This window comes from Scyliorhinus torazame, chromosome 1, assembly GCF_047496885.1.
Source record: "Scyliorhinus torazame isolate Kashiwa2021f chromosome 1, sScyTor2.1, whole genome shotgun sequence".
Taxonomy (NCBI): Eukaryota; Metazoa; Chordata; class Chondrichthyes; order Carcharhiniformes; family Scyliorhinidae; genus Scyliorhinus; species Scyliorhinus torazame.
Window position 1 is genome coordinate 312,233,150 of NC_092707.1, and position 22,364 is coordinate 312,255,513.

Below are 22,364 nucleotides of genomic sequence, written 5' to 3' on the forward strand. Positions count from 1 at the left end.
GTTTTATGGCTTGCGCGGGACTGTGCTGCCGAGTTTCTGGGCTTGTCTCCTCTCTCAATGTGATGGGGGGGAGTGGAGTGAGGGAAATGAGGGTGAGAAAAGCGGACAGGAGGGCGAGACAAGGGCCAGTAGGAGGAAGGTTAAACAAGGCCAGACTGGGCGAATACTGGGGGGAGGGCCACCGTACTAGCGAGGAGGGCCTGCACGGGAGGGCGGCCAGGATGTAGAGTTCCACCATTCTCGTCTCGTGATAATTGACGGTACATCAGTTTATTGAACAAGCTGTTGTGCCACCTGTAGCTGGAACCAGAATGGCTGCAGCACAGAAGAGCACACACTTTATACGCCGCCTGCTGGGCGGAGCCAGCAGGCAGGGATTTACCGTCGTACCAGTAATATACGGCAGTGCCGTAATACACACAATATACCACTAGTGGTGACTACCACAGATGGCACCGCAAACAGCCACTCGGGAGGGCATCAGGCCGAAGGGAGACCCCGGAGCACAGGGGCGCATCCACGTGGCGTACACATAGCTGGTGGCCACATTGGGTGCCCCCTGGACAAAGGGAAACCCAGGAGCACTGGGGCCCGACCCCATGGTGAGAGCAGCGACCCTGGCCATTTTGGACAGCCTCCTAACAAAGGGAAACCCTGAAGTGCAGGGGCACATCCACGAGGTAAGTATGGGTAATTCCGCAGGACCAGGGAGTCAGAAACGCCCCACCAGGATTGTTACCTGGAACATAAGGGGACTCAACGGACCAGTGAAAAGATCCAGAATCTTCACCCATCTAAGTAGCCTAAAAGCAGACATAATCTACCTACAAGAGATGCACCTGAGGGAGAAGGACCGACTGCTGGTAAGGAAGGGCGGGTGGGACAGACGTACCACTCATGCTGCGGGACGAGGGGTAGGGGGGTAGCAATATTAATTAGCAAGAGGACGAGGTTTACGAAAACCAAGACAGTTACGGACCCAGGGGGACGGTACGTCATGGTCAGCATTGTCCTGGAAGGGGTACCGGTGGTACTGGCAAATCTGTACGCTCCCAACTGGGACGACACAGAATCCATAAAGAAGACCATGGCAGAAATCCCCAACCTTGACACACACCGACTGATCATGGGGGCGACTTTAACTGCGTGCAGGACCCACTGACCAACCAAGCAAACCCCAGAACGGGGAAAAAGTCTGGCATGGCTGGGGAGCTAGGAGTCTTCATGGAGCAGATGGGGGCGGTGGACCCATGGAGGTTCCTGCACCCGGGAGAAAAGGAGTTCTCGTTCTTTTCGCAGGTGCACAAGGTATACCCGTATCGATTTCTTTGCAGTGGGGAAATCAGTGCTTCCAGGGATCACGGGAACGGAGTACTCCACAATCGTTATCTCCGACCACGCTCCACACTATATGGATGTGAGGTTGGAGACGGGCCGGGCCCAGCGCCCCAAGTGGAGGCTGGACTCGGACCTCCTGGCTGACAAGGCCTTCTGCCAAAAAATATCGCGGGTCATAGGCGACTACGTTAGTAACAACCAAAACGGGGAGGTTTCACACCCCCGTTTTGGGAGGCACTGAAGGCCGTGATTTGAGGAGCGATCATAGCCTACAAGGCAAGCAGAGATAGGGAAGAGAGGATTGCCAGGCAACAGCGAGTGGACTCCATTCTGGAAGTCGATAGAAAATACTCCGAGGCCCCGACCGTAGGGCTGCTGGCGGAGAGAAAAAGCTGCAAATGGACTTTAACCTGCTATCCACCAGGAAAGCAGTGTACCAACTCCGCCAGACACGGGGGACCTTCTACGAACACGGAGACAAGGCGAGCCACCTATTGGCTCACCAGCTGAGAAAGCAGGCAGCCACAAGGGAAATAGCGCAGGTTAAGGATAGCAGACTGGGACCAGAGCCATGGAGGTCAATCGGGCATTTGAGACCTTCTACCGGGGACTGTACACCTCCGAGCCCCCCAACGGGGACGTAGGAATGAAACAGTTCCTAGACAGACTGGAATTACCAGTTGTGGCGGAAGACAGACTGGGAGAGCTGGAAGCACCAATAGACCTGGGAGAAATCATGGAGAGCGCCAGCTCCATGCAGGCAGGGAAGGCACCGGGACCCGATGGGATCCCGGCGGACTTCTACAAAAAATTTGCAACAGTCCTGGCTCCACACCAAGGGACATGTTCGCAGACTCACTGGCAGGGGGCACCCTGACCCCCACGCTAGCGCAGGCCGCAATCTCACTGATACCAAAAAAAGATAAAGACCTGACGGAGTGTGGATCAAACATACTCGCAAAGGTCCTGGCCAAAAGGCTGGAGGGCTGCATACCAGAGGTGGTCGCAGAGGACCAAATAGGCTTTGTCAAGGGTAGGCAGCTCACAGTGAACATCTGGCAGCTGCTGAATGTTATAATGACCCCCTCCGGGGAAAGAACACCAGAGATAATCGTCTCCCTGGATGCAGAAAAGACCTTCGACAGAGTCAGATGGAACTACCTCCTCGAGGTACTGGAATGGTTTGGGCTAGGAGCGGGGTTCACCGCCTGGGTGAGGCTCGTGTACAACACTCCCAAAGCGAGTATCCAAAGTAACACTACCACCTCTGAATACTTCCAGCTACAGAGAGGAACAAGACAGGGCTGCCCCCTGTCCCCACTCTTGTTCGTGCTAGCGATCGAACCCCTGGCGATAGCCCTGTAGGATGCAAAAAGCTGGAAGGGAATCCAGAGAGGAGACAGAGAGCACAGAATTTCACACTATGCAAATGACCTGCTCCTCTATGTCTGGAAGCCACAGGAGGGACTGAAGGCAATACTGCAAATACTGAAAGAGTTTGGAACCTTCTCGGGCTACAAACTTAACCTGGGCAAAAGTGAGGCATTCCCAGTGAACCCAAACGGGGGAGGGACAGATCTGGAGGGGCTCCCTTTTAAAACAAGAACAGATTCCGTTACCTGGGGATCCAGATAGCCAGAGGCTGGACACAGATCCACAAGTGGAACCTGACCAGCCTGGTGGAGGAAGTAAGAAAAGACCTTCAACGGTGGGGCTCACTCCCACTCTCCCTGGCGGGGAGAGTGCAGACGATCAAGATGAACGTACTGCCAAGGTTCCTCTTCCTGTTTAGATCCATTCCAATCTTCATCCCCAATGCCTTTTTCCAAAACGTCTGTGTGGGGGTGGTAAGAACCTGAGAATTCCCAAACTGACACTGCAAAGAAGAAAAATCAAAGGGGGCTTGACCTTACCAAACCTACAATACTACCACTGGGCAGCAACGGCAGAAAGAGTGAGGGGATGGGTACAAGAACCCGACACATATTGGGTACAAATGGAGGAGGCATCCTGTAAAGCAACAACCATTCGGGCCCTGGCTACAGCAGCGCTCCAACCCCACTCAACAAGATACACAACGAGCCCAATAGTAGCGGCCACGGTGAGAATGTTGACCAAGTTGAGGCAGCACTTCGTGATAACTAAAATGTCCCCCATGGCCCCCATCTGCGGCAATCATAGATTCCCCCCAGCCATGCTAGATACCACCTTCAAAAGTTGGAGGCTGGACGGGTGCACACTGTCGGCCGGGGACTTCTACATACGGCGCAGACTGGCGACACTGGACGAACTGATGAGGAAGTGGAAACTAGCAAAAGGACAGGAATTGAGACACCTCCAAATAAAATCTTCCACAAAGATACAGTAGGGTACCCCGGGGCCCCAGAACACACACCACTAGAGGACCTGATAGGCACAAGCAGCGGGAAGGCGGGGCTATGTGGAAAAATATACAGACAACTACTGGACAGAACTCTAACACCACTGGACGAGAACAGACAGAAATGGGAGGACGAACTGGGGACAGAGGTAGGGTGGGTACTCTGGAGCGAAACATTGAGTAGGGCCAACTCCACCTCCTCCTGCGCAAGGCTCAGCCTAATGCAGCTCAAAGTGGTGCACAGAGCGCACCTGACCAGAACCCGAATGAGCAGGTTCTTCCCGGAGGTGGAGGACAAATGTGAACGATGCCAGAGGGGCCCGTCCAACCGCACCCACATGTGTTGGGCTTGCCCCAAGCTTGCTGGGTTCTGAGCAGCCTTCTCCGAGGCAATGTTCAAGGTTGTAGGGGTGAGGGTGAAGCCATGCCCAATAGCGGTAACCTTCGGGGTATCGGAGCAGCCAGAGTTACACATAGGGAAGCGGGCCAATGCCCTTGCTTTCTTGTCGCAAGCTGGAAAATCCTGCTCGGCTGGCGATCGGTAGTACCACCCAAAGCTGCAGACTGACTCGCTGACCTCTCAGAATTTCGCCACCTGGAGAAGATTAAGTACGCCGTCCGAGGGTCAGAGGAATGCTTCCTGGATACTTGGGGCAGTTCGTCGACCTGTTCCAAAACCTGTTCGAGGCGAGTAACCAGGAGTAAGCTAAGAATAAAAAAAGATAGATGAGGAACCAAAGAACTGTGCAACGCCCGGGGGGGGGGGGGGGGGGGGGTGGAGGCGGAAGGAAGGTGAGGCAACCACAAGGGAAGAGGAAGGGTGCTGAGGGCGGGGGAGGAGAGGGGGGGAATTGACCAATTCAGAGGGCAACAAAATGTACATCGAGTTAGTGAAATGAAGGACAAATTAAACCTCTCTGAAAATAAAGTAAATTAACGCGGGCAATAAAAATGTAATGTACATACACAACTGTTTATAAATATGAGAAAAGCCAATAAAAAGATTTTTTTTTTTTAAATCATACGCTGAAAATATAAGATGCTCAGCTTGCTTACAGAAATGTTTGTTTTGTAAGCATGGGTGTTTTACAAATAAACAGCAATCATACAGAAAGCTTAGTGATTGAGAAACCAACAAAAGCAATAAAAACAAGGAGAAAAACACCTCTGCCATTGTAACTATTGACAGATCCTGTAGTATTTGCCCTGAGAGTTCATTATCCTCTTTTTCCTTCTCCTAAATGGCTTTTTACTGATCTCTTCCCAAATGGGTATTTGTTATTCGCCAAGTATGTAATGTTTCAAATACTGCCAGAAGCTCTCAAAGCCTTGAGGTATAATTTATACATTTCAAACTGTCAAATTCTCCAAACCAGGAAACACAGTTTCTCAATTTTGAAGAAAAATAATAATTTTGACAAGTTCCGTGCTGCTGTTTAATTGCTAAGGCTTCAGCTAATTGCTAAGGTTTCAGCCTGCAAGTGGTATATTTTTCAACATCTGGCTATTATCTCTGGTACACCAGGCCTATTTTTTACTGCACGTATTGTTGACTGAAACGCACGGAAACATTTTGATTTAAAGAAAAATTAAGATTGCTTACGTTGAAGAAAAGTTGCATCTGAGAGATTTGCTGAATTTTCCTTCTCCAAAACTTTCCCCTGGGCCTGATCTTGATGATATTCAGAGCGAACCCTGTCAAACACCATCTACTGAAGTTCAAATTTGACTTGTTAACTGGATGTTACACTTGCCCATTATTCCGAGGATTTGTTTACCCAGACTGCAGGCTCCAGCTGTGGCATTTTTCCAAAATTACATAATTCCAGCTTTGTGCTCATTTCTCTCGGAAACTAGGAATAATTTCCGAATATACATGGTGAACGTAGAATAGGTTGGATTTCAGATCACTATTTATTTCTCATCTTGTAGATGTGTATATATAATATATATATATATATTTTATATACAGCATGTAAAAGATATTCATATTCGTGATCTGTAGCTTTTCCTTTTTATTGTAAATTAGTCTCGCGTCACGTAACAGTTGCATGCTGTGCAATAAAGTAGCAAAGTTTAGCTTTGTGTTTAAAGTCGCACAGACCGCCAAGATGCTATTACTTAGCCAAACAGTTTTGGAGAGAAGATGTTTTTGGGCCAAATGCTTTGCAACGGGAGATAATTGGAAGGCAATTTGCTCTTTTGCACCTCACCATAATCAGCTACAGGGCACCAATTGCACAGTTATGGAAGCAGGTTGGACCAATCTTTTTCATTTTGGTGCAGGGGCACCATAGAACATAGAACAGTACAGTACAGCCCCTTCGGCCCAAGATGTTGTGCCGACCATTTATCCTAATCTAAGATCAACCTAACCTACACCACTTCAATTTACTGCTGTCCATGTGCCTGTCCAAGAGTCGCATAAAAGTCCCCGATGAGTGATTCCACCACCTCTGCTGGCAGTGCATTCCACGCACCCACCACTCTCTGTGTAAAGAACCGACCCGTGACATCTCCCCTATACCTTCCTACAATCACCTTAAAATTATGTCCCCTCATGACAGGCATCTCCGCCCTGGGGAAAAGCCTCTGGCTATCTACTCTATCCATGCCTCTCATCACCTTGTATACCTCTATCAAGTCACCTCTCTTCCTTCTTCGCGTCAGTGAGAAAAGCCCTAGCTCCCTCAACCTTTCTTCATAGGACATGCCATCCAGTCCAGGCAGCATCCTGGTAAATCTCCTCTGCACCCTCTCCAAAGCATCCACATCCTTCCTATAATGAGGCGACCAGAACTGGACGCAATATCCCAAGTGTGGTCTAACCAGGGTTTTATAAAGCTGCAGCAAAACCTCGCGCTCTTAAACTCAATCCCCCTGTTAATGAAAACGAACGTACCTTACGTCTTAACAATCATATTAATCTGAGTAGCAACTTTGAGGGATCTATGTACATGAACCCCAAGATCTCTCTGTTCCTCCACACTTCCAAGAATCTTGCCTTTAACCCTGTATTTAAATTTGACCTTCCAAATTGAATCACTTCACATTTATCCAGGTTGAACTGCATCTGCCACGTTTCAGCCCAGCTCTGCATCCTGTCAATGTCATGTTGTAACCTGCAACAGGTCTCAACACTATCTACAACTCCATAGACCTTTGTGTCATCGGCAAACTTATTAACCCACCCTTCTACTTCCTCATCCAAGTCATTTATAAAACCCACAAAGAGCAGAAGTCCCTGCGGGACACCACTGGTCCCCGACCTCCAGGCGGAATACTTTCCATCCATTACCACTCGCTGTCTTCTTTCAGCCAGCCAATTCTGTATCCAGACAGCCAAATTTCCATGTATCCCATGCCCCCTTTCTGAATGAGCCTATCTTGGAGAACCTTATCAAATGCCTTACTGAAATCTATATACACCCACTGCCTGACCTTCATCAATGTGTCTCATCATATCCTCAAAGCACGGTAGTATTGTGGATAGCACAGTTGCTTCACAGCTCCAGGGTCCCAGGTTCGATTCCGGCTTGGGTCACTGTCTGTGCGGAGTCTGCACATCCTCCCCGTGTGTGCGTGGGTTTCCTCCGGGTGCTCCGGTTTCCTCCCACAGTCCAAAGATGTGCAGGTTAGGTGGATTGGCCGTGATAAATTGCCCTTAGTGTTGGGTGGGGTTACTGGGTTATGGGGATAGGGTTGAGGTGTTGACCTTGGGCAGGGTGCTCTTTCCAAGAGCCGGTGCAGACTTGATGGGCTGAATGGCCTCCTTCTGCACTGTAAATTCTATGATAAGCTCAATGAGGCTTGTGAGGGATGACCTGCCCCTCACAAAGCCATGCTGACTATCTTTAATCAAACTATGTTTTTTCTAAACAATCATAAATCCAGGCTGGGATTCTCCGATCCCGCAGCCAAGTTCTGACGTCGTATTCACCCCTTCCCAGGGGGCTAGTACAGCGCCGGAGTAGTGTCCGCTGCTCCAGCTGGAGCGAGTTCGCGCATGCGCGCCCACGGCAGGTGTGAGTTCGCGCTTGCGCGTGGGGCCCGGCGCGGAGACGGCAATATGGCGGAGCCCTACAGGGGCCCGGCGCGGAGGAACATTAACCCATCACGGAAATAGCCCGCCCGCCGATCGGTAGGCCCCGATCGCGGGCCAGGCCACCGTGGAGGCACCCCTCGGAGTCTGACCCCCTCGCACCCCCCCACCAGGACACCCCCTGCAGCTATAACTCCGAGGTCCCGCCGGGCAGCACCATACGTAACCTACGCCGGCGGGACTCAGCCAAACTCGGCGGGCACTTGGCCCGTCGAGGCGCAGAGAATCACAGGGGTGGCCACTTTCAACAGCACCATACCAGCGCGGCAGCGATCTCGCGGGCGCCTAAGAATCGGCGCCGGAGAATCGCGGGCCAGCGTGGCGTAATTCTCGTGCCCCCCACCCCCCGCGATTCTCCGACCTGGCAGCAATCTCCTCCCTCGCTTCCCATAGTAACCTTGGGTATATCCCGTCTGGCCCAGGGAACTTATCTATCCTGATGCTTTTCAAAATTTCCAGCACATCCTCCTTAATATCAATCTGTTCAAGCCTATTAACCTGGTTCATGCTGTTCTCATGAGCAACAAGGTCCCTTTTTCTAGTGAATACTGAAGCAAAATATTCATTTTGGGCCTCCCCTACCTGCTCAGACTCCAGGCACAAGTTCCCTCCACTATCCCTGATCGGCCCAACTCTCAATCTGATCATCCTCTTATTTCTCACATAAGTGTAGAACGCCTTGGGGTTTTCCCTAATCCTTTCCGCCAGGGCTTTTTCATGCCCCCTTCTAGCTCTCCCAAGTCCATTTTTGAGTTCCTTTCTGGCTACCTCCAGAACCATGCCAGATCCTTGCTTCCTCAACCTTACGTAAGCTTCCTTCTTCCTCTTGACTAGAAGCTCTATTTCTCTTGTCATCCAAAGCTCCTTCAACTTACCATTCCTTCCTCGTCTCAGTGGGACAGAGCTATCCAGCACTCGCAGCAAGTGCTCCTTAAGCAACCCCACATTACTGTTGTGCATTTCCCTGGGAACATCTGATCCCAATTTATGCTCCTCAGCTCCTGTCTGATAGCAGTATAATTTCCCCTCCCCCAATTAAATACCTTCCCATACTGTCTGTTCCTATCCCTCTCCATGATTATGGTCAAGGTCAAGGTGTTGTGGTCACTGTCACCAAAATGCTCTCCCACCGAGACATCTGACACCTGGCCTGGTTCATTGCCAAGCAAAAAATCCAATATGGCCGCCCCCTAGTCGGCCTATCTACATATTGAGTCAGGATTCCTTCCTGGACACACCGGAAAAAATATGCTCCATCCATACCATTTGCACTAAGGAGGTTCCAATCAATGTTAGGGATGTTGAAGTCATCCATGACAACAACTCTGTTACTTCTGCACCTTTCTAAGATCTGATGCCTAATCTGTTCCTCCATCTCTCTGCTGCTATTGGGGGTCTATAGAAAACTCCCAATAATGTGACTGCTCTTTTCTTGTTTCTGACTTCCATCCATACTCAGTAGACAAACCCTCCTCGACTACCTCCTTTTCTGCAGATGTGATGCACTCCCTAATTAACAATGCCACTCCCCCTCCTCTTTTACCTCCCTCCCTAATCTTCTTAAAACATCTAAACCCCGGAACATCTAACAACCATTCCTGCCCCAGTGAAATCCATGTCTCCATAATGGTCACAACATCGTAATTCCAAGTACTGATCTATGCTCTAAGTTCATCTCTCTTATTCCTGTCACTCCTTGCATTGAAACTGACACACTTCAACCCACTCCACAGAGTGCAACTTTGCCCTATCAACTACCTATCTTTCCTCACAGACTTGCTGCATACTATTTCTGCCTGTTTAACAGCTAGCCTATCCTCTGATCCATAGCTCTGGTTCCCATCCCCCTGCCAAACTAGTTTAAACCCTCCCGAAGAGCTCTAGCAAACCTCCCACCCAGGATATTTGTGCCCTTTCAGTTTAGGTGCAACCCGTCCTTCATGTACAGGTCCCACCTTCCCCAGAAGGTATCCCAATGATCTACATATCTGAAGCCTTTGCCCCTGCACCAGCCCTGCAGCCACGTGTTCAGCTGCACTCGCTTGCTGTTACTTGCCTCACTAGCACAAGGCACCTGTCTTAATCCTGAGATTTCTACTCTGCTTGGCCTGCTCTTTAGCTTCCAACCTAACTCCCTAAAATCACTTTTTAGATCCTCATCCCTTTTATTAACTACGTCGTTGGTGCCTATGTACACTACAACGTCTGGTTGGTCACCCTTCCCCTTAAGACTACTGTCAACTCGATCCAAGACATCCCTGACCCTGGCACTTGGGAGGCAACATACCATCCAGGAGTCTCGTTCGCGACCACAGAATCTCCTATCCACTCCTCTAACCATTGAGTCTCCCATCACTATCGCTTTTCTATTCTCCTCCCTTCCCTTCTGAGCCACAGACCTAGGCTCAGTACCAGAGACCTGGCCGCTATGGCCTTCCCCGGGTAGCCCCCTCCCCCCCGAAACAGCCTCCAACCCCGTACTTGTTTTGAAGGGGAATGGCCACAGGGGACTGTGGACTGTCTGCCTGTTCCCCTGACTGTCACCCAGCTACTCTTGTCCTGAACATTGGGTGTGGCTACCTCCCTGAAACTCCTCTCTATCACCTCATGTGTCTCCCGGATGATCCGAAGTTCAAACAGATTCAGCTCCAGTTCCCTAACGCGGTCTCCGAGGAGTTGGAGTTGGGTGCACTTCCCGCAGGTGTAGTCAGTGGTGACACCATCCTACAGGAGGACCATGCAACTGCCCTAACTTCCATCCCCTCTGATCGGAATTCCCAAAGAGATTTAAAAGGATTTTTTTTTTTTAAATTAAAGATTAAACACCCATTAGGCCCTTAAAAAAATATACTGCTGCTACTCTCTCAAGTGAACCCTCTAAAATTGGTGATTCTGCTGTATGATACAAATATAGCTTGCTGCCCCATTAAACAGAAAAAAAAGCAATGCAAGCATCATCCCCACACTCAGCTCCATTGAAGTGGCCTGCATGCAAATGCTGCCTCATCTGAATGATTTCAGCGTGCAGACCAGCACAGGACATGCTGCTGCCTAGCTGCACAATCAACAGGGAGCCCAGTTGTGTGCATTGCTAGCATGATGGACAGGTAACCTGGACCTCTTAAAGGCAGTCTGCCCTTCTTAAAGCAGAGTTACTTACACTCATTGTGCAGAAGCTGCTGCAGACCATGACAGACTTGGAGAGAAGCAAAAGGACAAGAAATGGAACAACAGGCAAGAAAGAGAGAGGTTTTGCGGGGTTTCTGATATCGTGCTGAAGGTATTTATGAGAAGAAAGGAGGGGGACGCACTGTTCCTGTCGGGTTAAGAGGCCCTCGAGACACACCTTGAGAAGGAAACTGGAGCAGGGAGCCAGCGAAGTAAATTCCCAGAGCCTGGATCTGAGGAAAGTACACTTAGCTGTGCAGTTGGAAAACTTAGCACTAACGTCTAAACCGTTGCTGATGATTTTCCAGCAAGCAACATATTCACTCAGCACGCAGCCTGTCTTTTTAATTTATTTCATCCATCCATCTTCTCACCATCTCAGAAGTAAACACTGCTCCTGATATAAACTTCAATCCTTCATAATTGAACGTGCAATTCAGCATGATGCCAGACATCAGAACATAAATCTGAACCATACTCCAGAATGTTTTATGTTGGACCAATAACATGGTACTGAAATGTAAAGTTATCTTCTTTCATACACACTTGTGGTCTCAGAAATTATTTTTTTTAAATGTCCTTCTGGAAACTGCAATCATTCTCCAGCACAGCTTTCTGCTTCAGACACACAGAGGTGTTTTCATCACATCCCAGACTACTACTTATGGGTAAATCATTAACTTGACACCTAAAGCTAGTATTGCAGATCGAGTGGTTTCCAGAATGGGCAGCTAATCTGCAACACCAATTTACACTCAGAGGTGACCCCTATCATCCCAGCGTCCAGCTGCCTCAGATCAAACTGCATCATCTTAACTGCCTTTTCTCCTTATGTTATCTTTGTTTTTCATCCCACACCCAAAATTAACAAGACTCGAGCACGTTGAGAAATGTTAAAGATTTTCCCCAGATAATATTCGAGATATAGAAAATACTTCCAGCAAAACTAGTTCAAACTGTGTCAGTTTATCCTTTAGAAGGAAAGGTAAATAATTATCTGATTAGGAACAGGCTCGAAGATTGCATAAAGGCACAAATGTTCATGGGACACAATTGTTCATGCCCGGTTGGGCATTGGAAACGTGAACTGTTGAATGTGCATAGTTAAAGTTCAGAATGTAGAGTGTAATGTTAAATTGATTACTTCAGGTATTGTGAGGTTAAGTTGGGAGCTGAAGGAATCCTTTCGCACAGAATTACCTTTCTTGAATTTTCATTTGTGAGTTTAGAAGCAGAAGATTACCGGCAAATGTCTTGGATAGTATCCAAGACAAGGAAATTATACATGCTATATGCAAGAAGCCAGCTCAGTGATCTGGATAGGTTTTTCTCATACTCTATTCTGTCTGCACCATGTGGCCCTACATCAATAACCATTGTCTCACATCTTCACTTAAAGCCTCGGTTCTGATCATTCATTGGAAGTCAGTCTGAAATGTGCAAAATACGATTTAGAGTCTGTTAACCTATGCTCAATAGGTCTATTATATACTGTCTAAAAGTAATCATGACTCAGTGATTTACTGAAACATAAGCCAACAAGTAACTTTTGGCAGGACAACTGGAATTATAGAGAGTGACTCAGTCGGTGGTTTTGTTTTTCAGGAATTCACGAACCTCAGATAGTGTATTTCTTATGTAACTTAAGGATTGACATTTGCAATGCAATTCGGGGTTTTCTGCCACTTTGCCGGGATAAATGTCAGTGGCACAATGTAGTCACAGCCCGAAATTTCTGATCCAGTTTACTTGAATAACCATCACAGTTGGTTCGGCATCATTGCCTTTGGACAGTTTGATGGGAAAAGTAGAATTCTAGCAGTCACATCTGAATCAAATCAACATTTTTACTTTAGGTTAAATGTCTGCATATAGGGAGAAGTGTTTATTTCAGGCACTTCAAGTTAAACTGCGGAAGCCCAAGTCAAATTCTAAGGGCATGTGAAACAGTGGTGCAGCACCCAAACCCCTGTTTGAGGTGTGGATGTACAAAAATGCAGTTGTGTGCAGAGAGTTTGCCAAATGAGGCGCAAGGACACCATTCCTAGCAGTAAGTGGTTAAGCGCACTCAATTTATAAATCACTACCTGTGGGATCTGGAAATGGATGGGGAAGGCATAAAATAATCTGCCCAAGTAACAATGGCCAAAAACGCAATGTTTCTCAAGGACAAAGAAAAACATTTCTTCACACAAAGTATCAGCTGTCGCAACATGCCAAGTCCTAAAGCAGCTCTAAATGAGATTCTTTGTATGTTATGCATCCTCATAACACACGAGGGCATTCCTCATAGATGCAAGATAAATTTATAAACCTTTCTCATCATGTAGGTGAGGGGGAGAATGAAATGAAATGAATGAAATGAAATGAAATGAAAATCGCGTATTGTCACAAGTAGGCTTCAATGAAGTTACTGTGAAAAGCCCCTATGGATCTAGGGCGCTGGTTAAAATGGGCTAGAGCAAATTGGCAGCCTGCCTGGTTTTTCAGTCGGCAGAGATAGAAAGCAGGTTACTTGTTTCCTTCTTTTGATACTGTGTTATGCACAATACTAATTTTTACTCCAGATGACGTCAAGTTATTTTGGCTCAAATTAGCTGCATGATGACATGCAGGGTTGGCATGCTGGTGTGCACACATGCGTGCTGTGCCCTTTCAACTTCCAACCTTTCAAAACAAGTTTTCTTCAGCTGGAATAAAATGGCAAGATTAAGGCGTGACCACAACCTTGACCGAATCTTCCTCTTCACGGTGGTCCATCGGGTTTTATGCACCAGTAATTGTGCCCTGTGTCACCTTTTCCACATGCAGTCTAATCTCCTTCTGATCACTCCTCTGGAAATCCTCCCTATCTTCCAGCTATCGGAGCAAGAGAAATTCCAAGGGAAGGTTGAACCTCGCCGTCAAGCCCTTCCACACAATGTTTAAACACACTTGATTTGTGGGCAGTAACAAGGAAAAATAAAAGATAAAAAAGTAGGACAGTAATTGAAGCTTAGAAATGAACCAACAACAAAATATGTTGGGTTGGGAAAGAGTATGAATCGGGACTTGTGCTTTCTGGGGGCAGGAATTTTAGGAAGATCCTAGGTCTGTTTGCAGTTCTCAAGCCATATGTGAGTCATTAAGGTTACGGTAGAATGGCATCAGCAATCCTCAACCTTCTTGAACCGCTGCTATCCCTTTGGTGTAGATATACCACAGTGCTGGTAGGGAGGGAATTCCAGGATGTTGCCCCAGTGACAATGAAGGAGCGGCGATAATGTGGAGGGGAAGCTCCAGGCGGTGGTGTTCCCAGGTATCAGTTGCCCTTGATTTCTTTATGGTAGCGCTCATGGGTTTGGAAGGTGCTGCCGAAGGAGACTTGGTGAGTTACTGCATCTTGTAGATGGTACACATGGATGTTACTGTTCGTCGGTGGTGGAGGGTTTGAATGTTGTGGAAGGGGGAGCAGTCAAGCAGATTGCTTTGTCCTGGATGGTGTCAAGCTTTTTGAGTGTTGCAGGAGCTGCACTCATCCAGGCAAGTGGAGAATAATGTAGAGAGTAATCCATTACACTCCTGACATGTGCCTTATAGATGGTGGATAAGGTTTGGCGAGTCAAAAGGTGAGTTACTCGCCGCAGGATTCCTAGCCTTTGACCTGCCCTGGTAGCCACAGTACAAATGTGGCTAGTCCAGTACCGTTTCTGATTAATGGTAACCCCCAGGATGTTGATTGTGGGGGATTCAGCGATGGTAACGCCATTGAAGGTCAAGGGGCGGTGGTTAGATCCTCTCTTTTGGGAGATGGTCATTGCCTGGCACTTGTGTGGCATGAATATAACTTTCCACTTGTCAGCCCAAGCCTGGATATTGTCCAAGTCTTGCTGCATTTCCACATGGACTGCTTCATTATCTGAGGAGTTGCAATTGGTGCTGAACATTGTGCAGTCATCTGCAAACAACCTCACTACTGACCTTATGATATTTGATGAATCAGCTGAAGATTGTTTGGCCTGGGACACTATCCTATTTTAAAATGTTTTTATTGGGTTTTATACATGATATACTTACAAATGTGCACACACACAAAAAAAAGTTTGAAAAAAAATGTCATAACACATATTTCTCCCCCCCCCCCTTCTCTTTTTTTTAATACAAAACAAGCAAAAGAAAACCGGATGGAGGGGCACCTGGGTGGTGCCCCTGATGTCACTTGCATATTTTGGTTGGTTTATTTTGTTTTTGTCCATTTGGCTCAGCTTCGGTCATCTGTCGTTGCTTCTTCCTGTTATTTCTTTCTCTCTTTCACCTTGCTGTGCTTGTTGTAGTCATTGTTGTTTCCTGCGCTGTCCTCCCAGTTTGTGTTCCCTCCCCTTTCCTCCATTCTGGCATCCCTCTGTTGTTCTTCTTCCCTTGTCCTCCCTCCCTGTCCCCCGTCCCCCCCCCCCCACCCCTCCGCCCCTTCCCTCCTCCCTTCTCTCCAACCCCCCTCCCCTCCCACCCCCTTCGCTGCTACTCCTCTTTCTTTCCTGCTGGGTTTGGCTACTCCCTCTTGCTCCATATGTTTCATCTGGTGCTGATGCCAAGGCCCCAATCTGCTGCCTGGCATACTCGCCACATTTATATTGCGTAATACCATCTTCAGTACCACTTTGCAGTAACTACGCCATGCCACTTACCTTTGCGGAATGCAGGAGGTCATTGACCCTTTTGTGACATTGGGCCCAGTTTCACTTGTGGTCCCATGGCTGCTAACCTCCACTGCGATCCCCGCCCAAGCCACCTTGGTCAGGCAGGAGGGTCTCTTGCTGCAATCACTGACAAACAGGACCTCCTGTCATTCCAGGATGGCCTGGAGGAGAACCTAGAGGAAGGAGTGGCAATAGCTCCAGGGATTCAAGAGTGGATCGGACCTGGCGCAACCAGAGAGCTCCTTGTGACGTAAAATATAAAGGTCATGGTGGCCTTAATAGTCACAGAAAGGTAGCAATCCTGTCCTTGCCCTGTTTCAAAGCTCAGGTATTGTTTGCAGCAGATGATATAGCTGAGTAACAGCCTCCTTATTGAAGCAAAAGGACCTCATGCATTGCTTCTCCAAGAAGGTTAGCTAGGAGATGTGCACCTGCACAGTGCCCAACTCCCCCTGCTGCAGTTTGCTCCTGTTTCCTACTGTCTTCCATGTTGCTCCCCTCCTCTTCCAGAGCAAAAGCCACCCTACCTGTGGTCAAATTTATTTTGTTCGGTCATGGGATTTGAGCATTCCTGGCAAGGCCAGCATTTATTGCTCATCAATACTTGCTTTTGAGAAGATGCTTGGGAACACCTTCTTGACCCACTGCCATCTGTGTTGAGAAGGTCCCCAATGCAGAGTTGGGGGAGTGCAGCACTGTTGACGTGCTGTCTTTTGGATAAGATGTTAAACTGAGGCCCTGTCTGCTCTCTCACGTCGACATAAACAAGCCTTGTTTCGAGGAAGAGAAGGGGAATTATCCCCGGAGTCCTAACCAATATTTATCCCTCAATCAAGATCACAATAACAGATTATCTGATCATTAACTCATTGTTCTTTATGAGGGTTGATTGTGTGCAAGTTATTCCCTACATTACAGCAATTACTGCACTGTATTTCATTGGCTGCAAAACATTGTGAGATGTCTGTTGATTATAAAAGGCACCAAAAAAATGCAAGTCTTTGATTTCATTTGACAATGGAAGTGGATTTTTTTTGCGTTGAAACAGATATCGATGAATGTGCATTAGGGAGCCACAACTGTGATCAGGAACTAACCTGTATCAACACAAGAGGTTCATTCAGGTGTCGATGCAGGCAGGGCTATCAACGACGTGGAGATCAATGTTTGGGTGAGTATCATGAAACTACTTTTGGAATTTACATTTTTGTTGCTTTGCTTTGTGAATTGAGTTTCTGGAGTAACGTTCTGATTTTGTGCTATTTTGTGAGCAACCCATTTGCGAGGGTTTTCTAAAAACTGCACCTAACTTTCTGCTCATTCATTCAAATCAGAGCAAATTGCAGAGTTGGAAAATTATTCCTCATGAAAAGTAAAAAATGCTTTCTTAAATGCATCCTTTTAAACTTTCGCAAAATGTAATGAACTGAATTCTCTGTCCCAGGATGCCCAGATCGCATTTCCAGATGGGACGGAGAAGCACGGGGCAAAATCGGGATCGATATCGGGTGCCGACCCGGACGCGATGCTCCAACTTCTGGAATTGAGGTCCACGCCGTGCGCCAGCGGGAGCATGGAAATGAATGCAATTGTGTCTTAATGACATATTTACATCCATTTAGTGGGCCAACCGTCCTATACTCCGGCCTGCCATGATTCTCTGATCCCTGTGGCCGGGAATCACGTGGGTGTGGATCACTTGTGGTCTCTACCAGCATGGCCCTGACATGGTGGCCCTGGTTTGCTGGTTTGCGCACCTGAGGGGATCTTAAACTGGTTCCAACATAGTCTCCCAAACCGAGAATCCAGCCCAATAAGTTGTACATGTCGGCGAGCTCTGATACACATTACCAGTTTGCTAAAAAATTGTATGTTGGGGTCAGAGGGAGTAAAGTTTTACTTCAGAGGTGGAACAATAAGGGCAGTAGCAGACCATTTAACACTACCCAATGTCAAGGAAAATATATAAATGGCCACTATTGGAGTTCAGTAATCCCTTAGAGTAATAGAGAAACATCCTGCATGATACTGCAAATTGTCACCATATGACATATCCTAAATTAAACATGTCACTAATTAATAGAAGTGGGTGTAGTTTTTTAAATTGGCAATCAGTTTCAGATTTATCTGTTATACTCACTGCCTAACTTTAGGGTGTTTTAATTCATCTGTCACCTGTCTTTAAAAATCTGTCGTTACATTTTTTGAGCTACCTGACAAATTGCGGCCAAAGTCAAACCTGAACTCAGTTTTGATGAACTAGACATTTGAAACTTCATTAAACCATTTCTGTGCTTATTAATGTAGACTGCTATTTTAGTTTATCTAGCAGATTGACAGTGGCTTTGCTTATGATGAATCAGAGGTTATGTAGTTGCCAGGAGAGGGCTGGGGTGTAAATGTGATGAGGGACACATGGAAAGAAATTGGCACGAGGTTTGCAGGGAGACACAGAATTCCATGCTTTTGTTCTGACCTGATTCTTGGAAATAAATAAAGAGCAATTTTCCCTGAAATGTTGAGAAATCCATGCTTTCTCTGGGTTTGATGTTTTACACAAAAAAATTCCAGTTACTTTCATTGTTCCAAAATGTGGGTTGAATTTCACCCTGTCCACCACGCTCAATAGTACTTTGGTGGACGGACAGTAGAACAAACCAGCTCTGGCCTACACGATATTGGGCAGCCCAGCCAGAGAAGGTAGGTCCTGTGGTGAGATTAAAGCTTTGGATATTTGGGTAAGGGGGAGGGGTGGAGGTTAATGTGGCAATGGCTTCGTCTGGATTTGGGCAGCCTGGAGGAGCGTTCCTGTTCTCTTCAATCCAATGAAAAGAAACAGGAACTTAGCGCCATGATGCTGTTCAGTCAGCTGTTATTGGCTAGTGTATCCTGGTGTGTGGTCTGGCCATCTCTGTCCGAAAACAGCAAGCAGGCTCCTATTGGCATTTGAGATGGGCTTATTGATCGATTGCACAGGCCGCTTGAATGAATATTGCCGCAGCCTCAATTACATTGGCACTATGGCACTATGATTATTGGAATATTATTTTTATTCTTTTATGGGATGAGAACACCACTGGCAAGGCCATTATTTGTTGCTTGCTCCTAATTTCCCTTGAGAAGATGGTAGTAAGCCACCTTCTCAAACCACTGCAGCCTATATGGGTTAGGTACACCCACAATGCAGCTAGGGAACAAGTTGCAGGATTTTGGCCCATCAACAGTGAAGGAGCAGCAATATAGTTCCAGGTCAGGATGGTGTATGACTTGGAGAGGAACTTGCAGGTGGTGGTGTTCCCTTGCGTCAGCTACCTTTGCCCTTCTAGCTGTAAATGTCACAGGTTTGGAAGTTGCTGTTGGCAAGTTGGTGAGAATATAGAAATCCTCAGACAAAAACAGACCACGTTGCACCTTTGTCCTTCTACAATCCAAGTAATCACATGGTAGGTCATTTCCCATCATTGTCAGGGCACGAGTGCCTCATTTCCTTTGGTGATGGAGTGCATCACCAACTAGAACACAAGAAAACCAGAAATTGGAGCAGGGGGAGACCATGTGCGCCATCCAGCCTGCTCCATCATTCAGTCAGGTTATGATTGATTTTGGGCATCTACTCCTCTTTCTTCCCACTCCACATATCCCTTGATTCCCTGAGAAAACAAAAATCTGTCGATCCCAGCCTTAAATATATTCAATGATGGAGCATCCAAAATTGTTGGGGGAGAGAATTCCAAAGATTCATAACCCTTTGGGTGAAGCAATTTCTCCACACCTCAGTCCTAAATAATTGGTCCACATTATTTTGAGCTTGCACCCCATGTTTAGATTCACCAAACAATGCAAACAATCTCTTGGTGCCGATCCTATCAAGCCCCTTTGGATCTTGTATGTTTCAATAAGATCCCCTCGCATTCTTATAATTCCTTTGAATGTAGGCCCAATTTACTCAGCCTCTCATCATAGGACAACCCCCTCATACCAGTGACAAATTTAGCGAACTTTGCCTGTACCATCTCCAATATGGAGACCAAAACTGTACACAGTAGTCCAGATGCAGTCTTACCAAAGCCCTGTAGAACTGTAGCAAGACTTCTTTATTCCTGCATTCCAATCTCCTTGCAATAAAGATCAAAATGCCATTAGCCCATAATTACCTGCCAGAACTGCATGCTAACTTTCTGCGTTCCTTGTATGAGCACATCCAAGTTTCACATCTTTTAAAAAATGATTCTGCTTTTCTATTCATACTTCACAACATTATATTCTATCTGCCATCTTGTTGCCCATTCACTTAATCAGTCTAAATATCCTTGTAGTCTCCCAGTGACCTTCCCACAGCTTACCTTCCCACCTAGCTTTGTATCATTAGCAAACTGAGATACATTACTCCCTATCTCTTCATCTAAGTCAGTAATTGTAAATAGCTGAGGCCCCAACATTGATCCCTGTGGCACTCCATTAGTCACAGCCCGCCAACTTAAAAATGCCCCATTTCTGCCCGCTGTCTTCTTCCTGTTCGTTAACCAATCCTCGATCCATGCTAATATAGTACCACCAACTCCATGAACCATAATTCTGCCTATTAACCTTTTGTGTGGCACCTTATCAAATGTCTTTTGGAAATCATGGCATGCTACATTTACTGGTTCGCCTTTATTGGAGCTACTAATTACATCCTCAAAAACTCTAATAAATTTGGCAAACACAACATTATCCTGAATATTTAATATATGACATTTCAATATTTGCAATTTAGATCCTTACTGAATCTAAGTCAAACTAAATTTTAACTAACTCATCACGATTTGACTGATTTATGCAGAGAAATTGCATTTATATGAGCAACATCAAATTGTACTTGGAAAATTTTGATTTAAATTAAATTATTTAAAGAATGTAAATTTGGGGCAAGTACATGGAGACATCATAGATCATAGAACATGGAATTTACAGTGCAGAAGTAAGCCATTCGGCCCATCGAGTCTGCACCGGCTCTTGGAAAGAGCACCCTACCCAAGGTCAACACCTCCACCCTATCCCCATAACCCAGTAACCCCACCCAACACTAAGGGCAATTTTGGACACTAAGGGCAATTTAGGACACTAAGGGCAATTTATTATGGCCAATCCACCTAACCTGCACATCTTTGGACTGTGGGAGGAAACCGGAGCACCCGGAGGAAACCCACGCACACACGGGGAGAATGCGCAGACTCCGCACAGACAGTGACCCAAGCCGGAATCGAACCTGAGATCCTGGAGCTGTGAAGCAATTGTGCTATCCACAATGCTACCGTGCTGCCCATGTATTTTGAATCTTTCAAGATGTAAAATGGAAAGCAATCATCTAATTTTAATATTTAAAAGAGAATGAAAATCAATCGATGGTGTCATTTAGTTACAATAAAGATAAACTGTTGAATTAGTGTTAGCAATGTAAGTGTTTTTTTTTTGCTGTTTAAATATTGAAAACATTGTTTCCAAGTAAGTTGTAGTTATCATTACATCATTTGGACAATCTACTTTACTGGAAATGGGCCAAGTTTAACTAGTTGGCTGAAAGAACTACTTTCTACGTATTCCATATGTCAAATGACAAACAAATGTTACCGGGTGAAACATGGTTACCAATAAAAGCAAAACAGATTTTTCAACCAGGAATACGACTTTCCAAGTACTAAATCATCCGTCTCTTTGAACTCGTGCTTCAACACCCATTCTTTGACATGCATTTTGAATGCCTAGAATAATAGTTGGCTAAGAGTGTGCTATAAGGCTCAGTTGAGATAATGCTTAATAAACCAAAATTGAAACATTTTATAAATAACTCCATTAGAGCTGTGAAGCACAACCTCATATATGATTATTCCATACTAGCTGAATTTCTATGGCATTACTCATGGAGGCTTCCTACGAACGTAGGTACTGGTTCTGATATTAATAGAGTATGGCTAGGTGTAGCTTTGCAGAAGAGTGGGTTTCCCTCCTGCCAGATTTACTGGCAAGACCTGAGTAGTGTTTTTGAATTCTGTACCCCATTCTTGACTACAGCTAGCCAGATGGAGGGGCTGGTTGTATGTCACGCAGATAAGCTGCAGCCAGGGGGAAGGGAATAAGAGATCAGTGGAAATGGGTGCATCAACAGGATGGCTGCAGAGATTGGCAAAAGAGGCAGCAGGAAGGAGTGAGTAGGGCGAGATTGGAGGGGGGCGGAAAGAGAATAGATTGCAGGAGCTGGAAGGGGAGAGGTGGGGCTCTATTTTCAGGATATGGAGCTGTGCTTCCCAAGCATTTTCCTGGTGTGATCCCATTTCCATAGAGGAATCCATAGAATTCCTATACCTAGACCCACTACCCTGCCCTATCCCCAAAACCCCACCTAACCTGCACATCTTTGGACTGTGGGAGGAAACCGGAGCACCCGGAGGAAACCCACGCAGACACGGGGAGAAAGTGCAAACTCCACACAGTCACTCGAGGCTGGATCGAACCTGGGTCCTGGCGCTGGGAGACAGCAGGGCTAAGCACTCTGCTACCATTCATTGTCAGAGTCATTCCTTTCCTCAGTCACACTTAACAGTCTCCCCCTCCTTTGAGTCGTAGCTCCCCAACAGCAGACGAGGTCCAATCTCAGTCTCCGAATGATGTCTGTTCCTTGGGCAGGGGAGAGAGGTGGGTCTGAAACTAGAGGGAGGGAATA

The 22,364-nt window shown here is 46.7% G+C and overlaps 1 protein-coding gene across 1 annotated transcript in view; it reads left to right on the forward strand.

The window, feature by feature from the left end:
- LOC140423905 (EGF-containing fibulin-like extracellular matrix protein 1) overlaps positions 1 to 22,364 on the forward strand; it is a 158,961-nt gene that overhangs the window by 108,979 nt on the left and 27,618 nt on the right. The window contains exon 5 of the mRNA XM_072507822.1: positions 16,713 to 16,835. Coding sequence (XP_072363923.1) covers positions 16,713 to 16,835 — 123 coding nt within the window. The remainder of the gene's footprint in view (positions 1 to 16,712; positions 16,836 to 22,364) is intronic.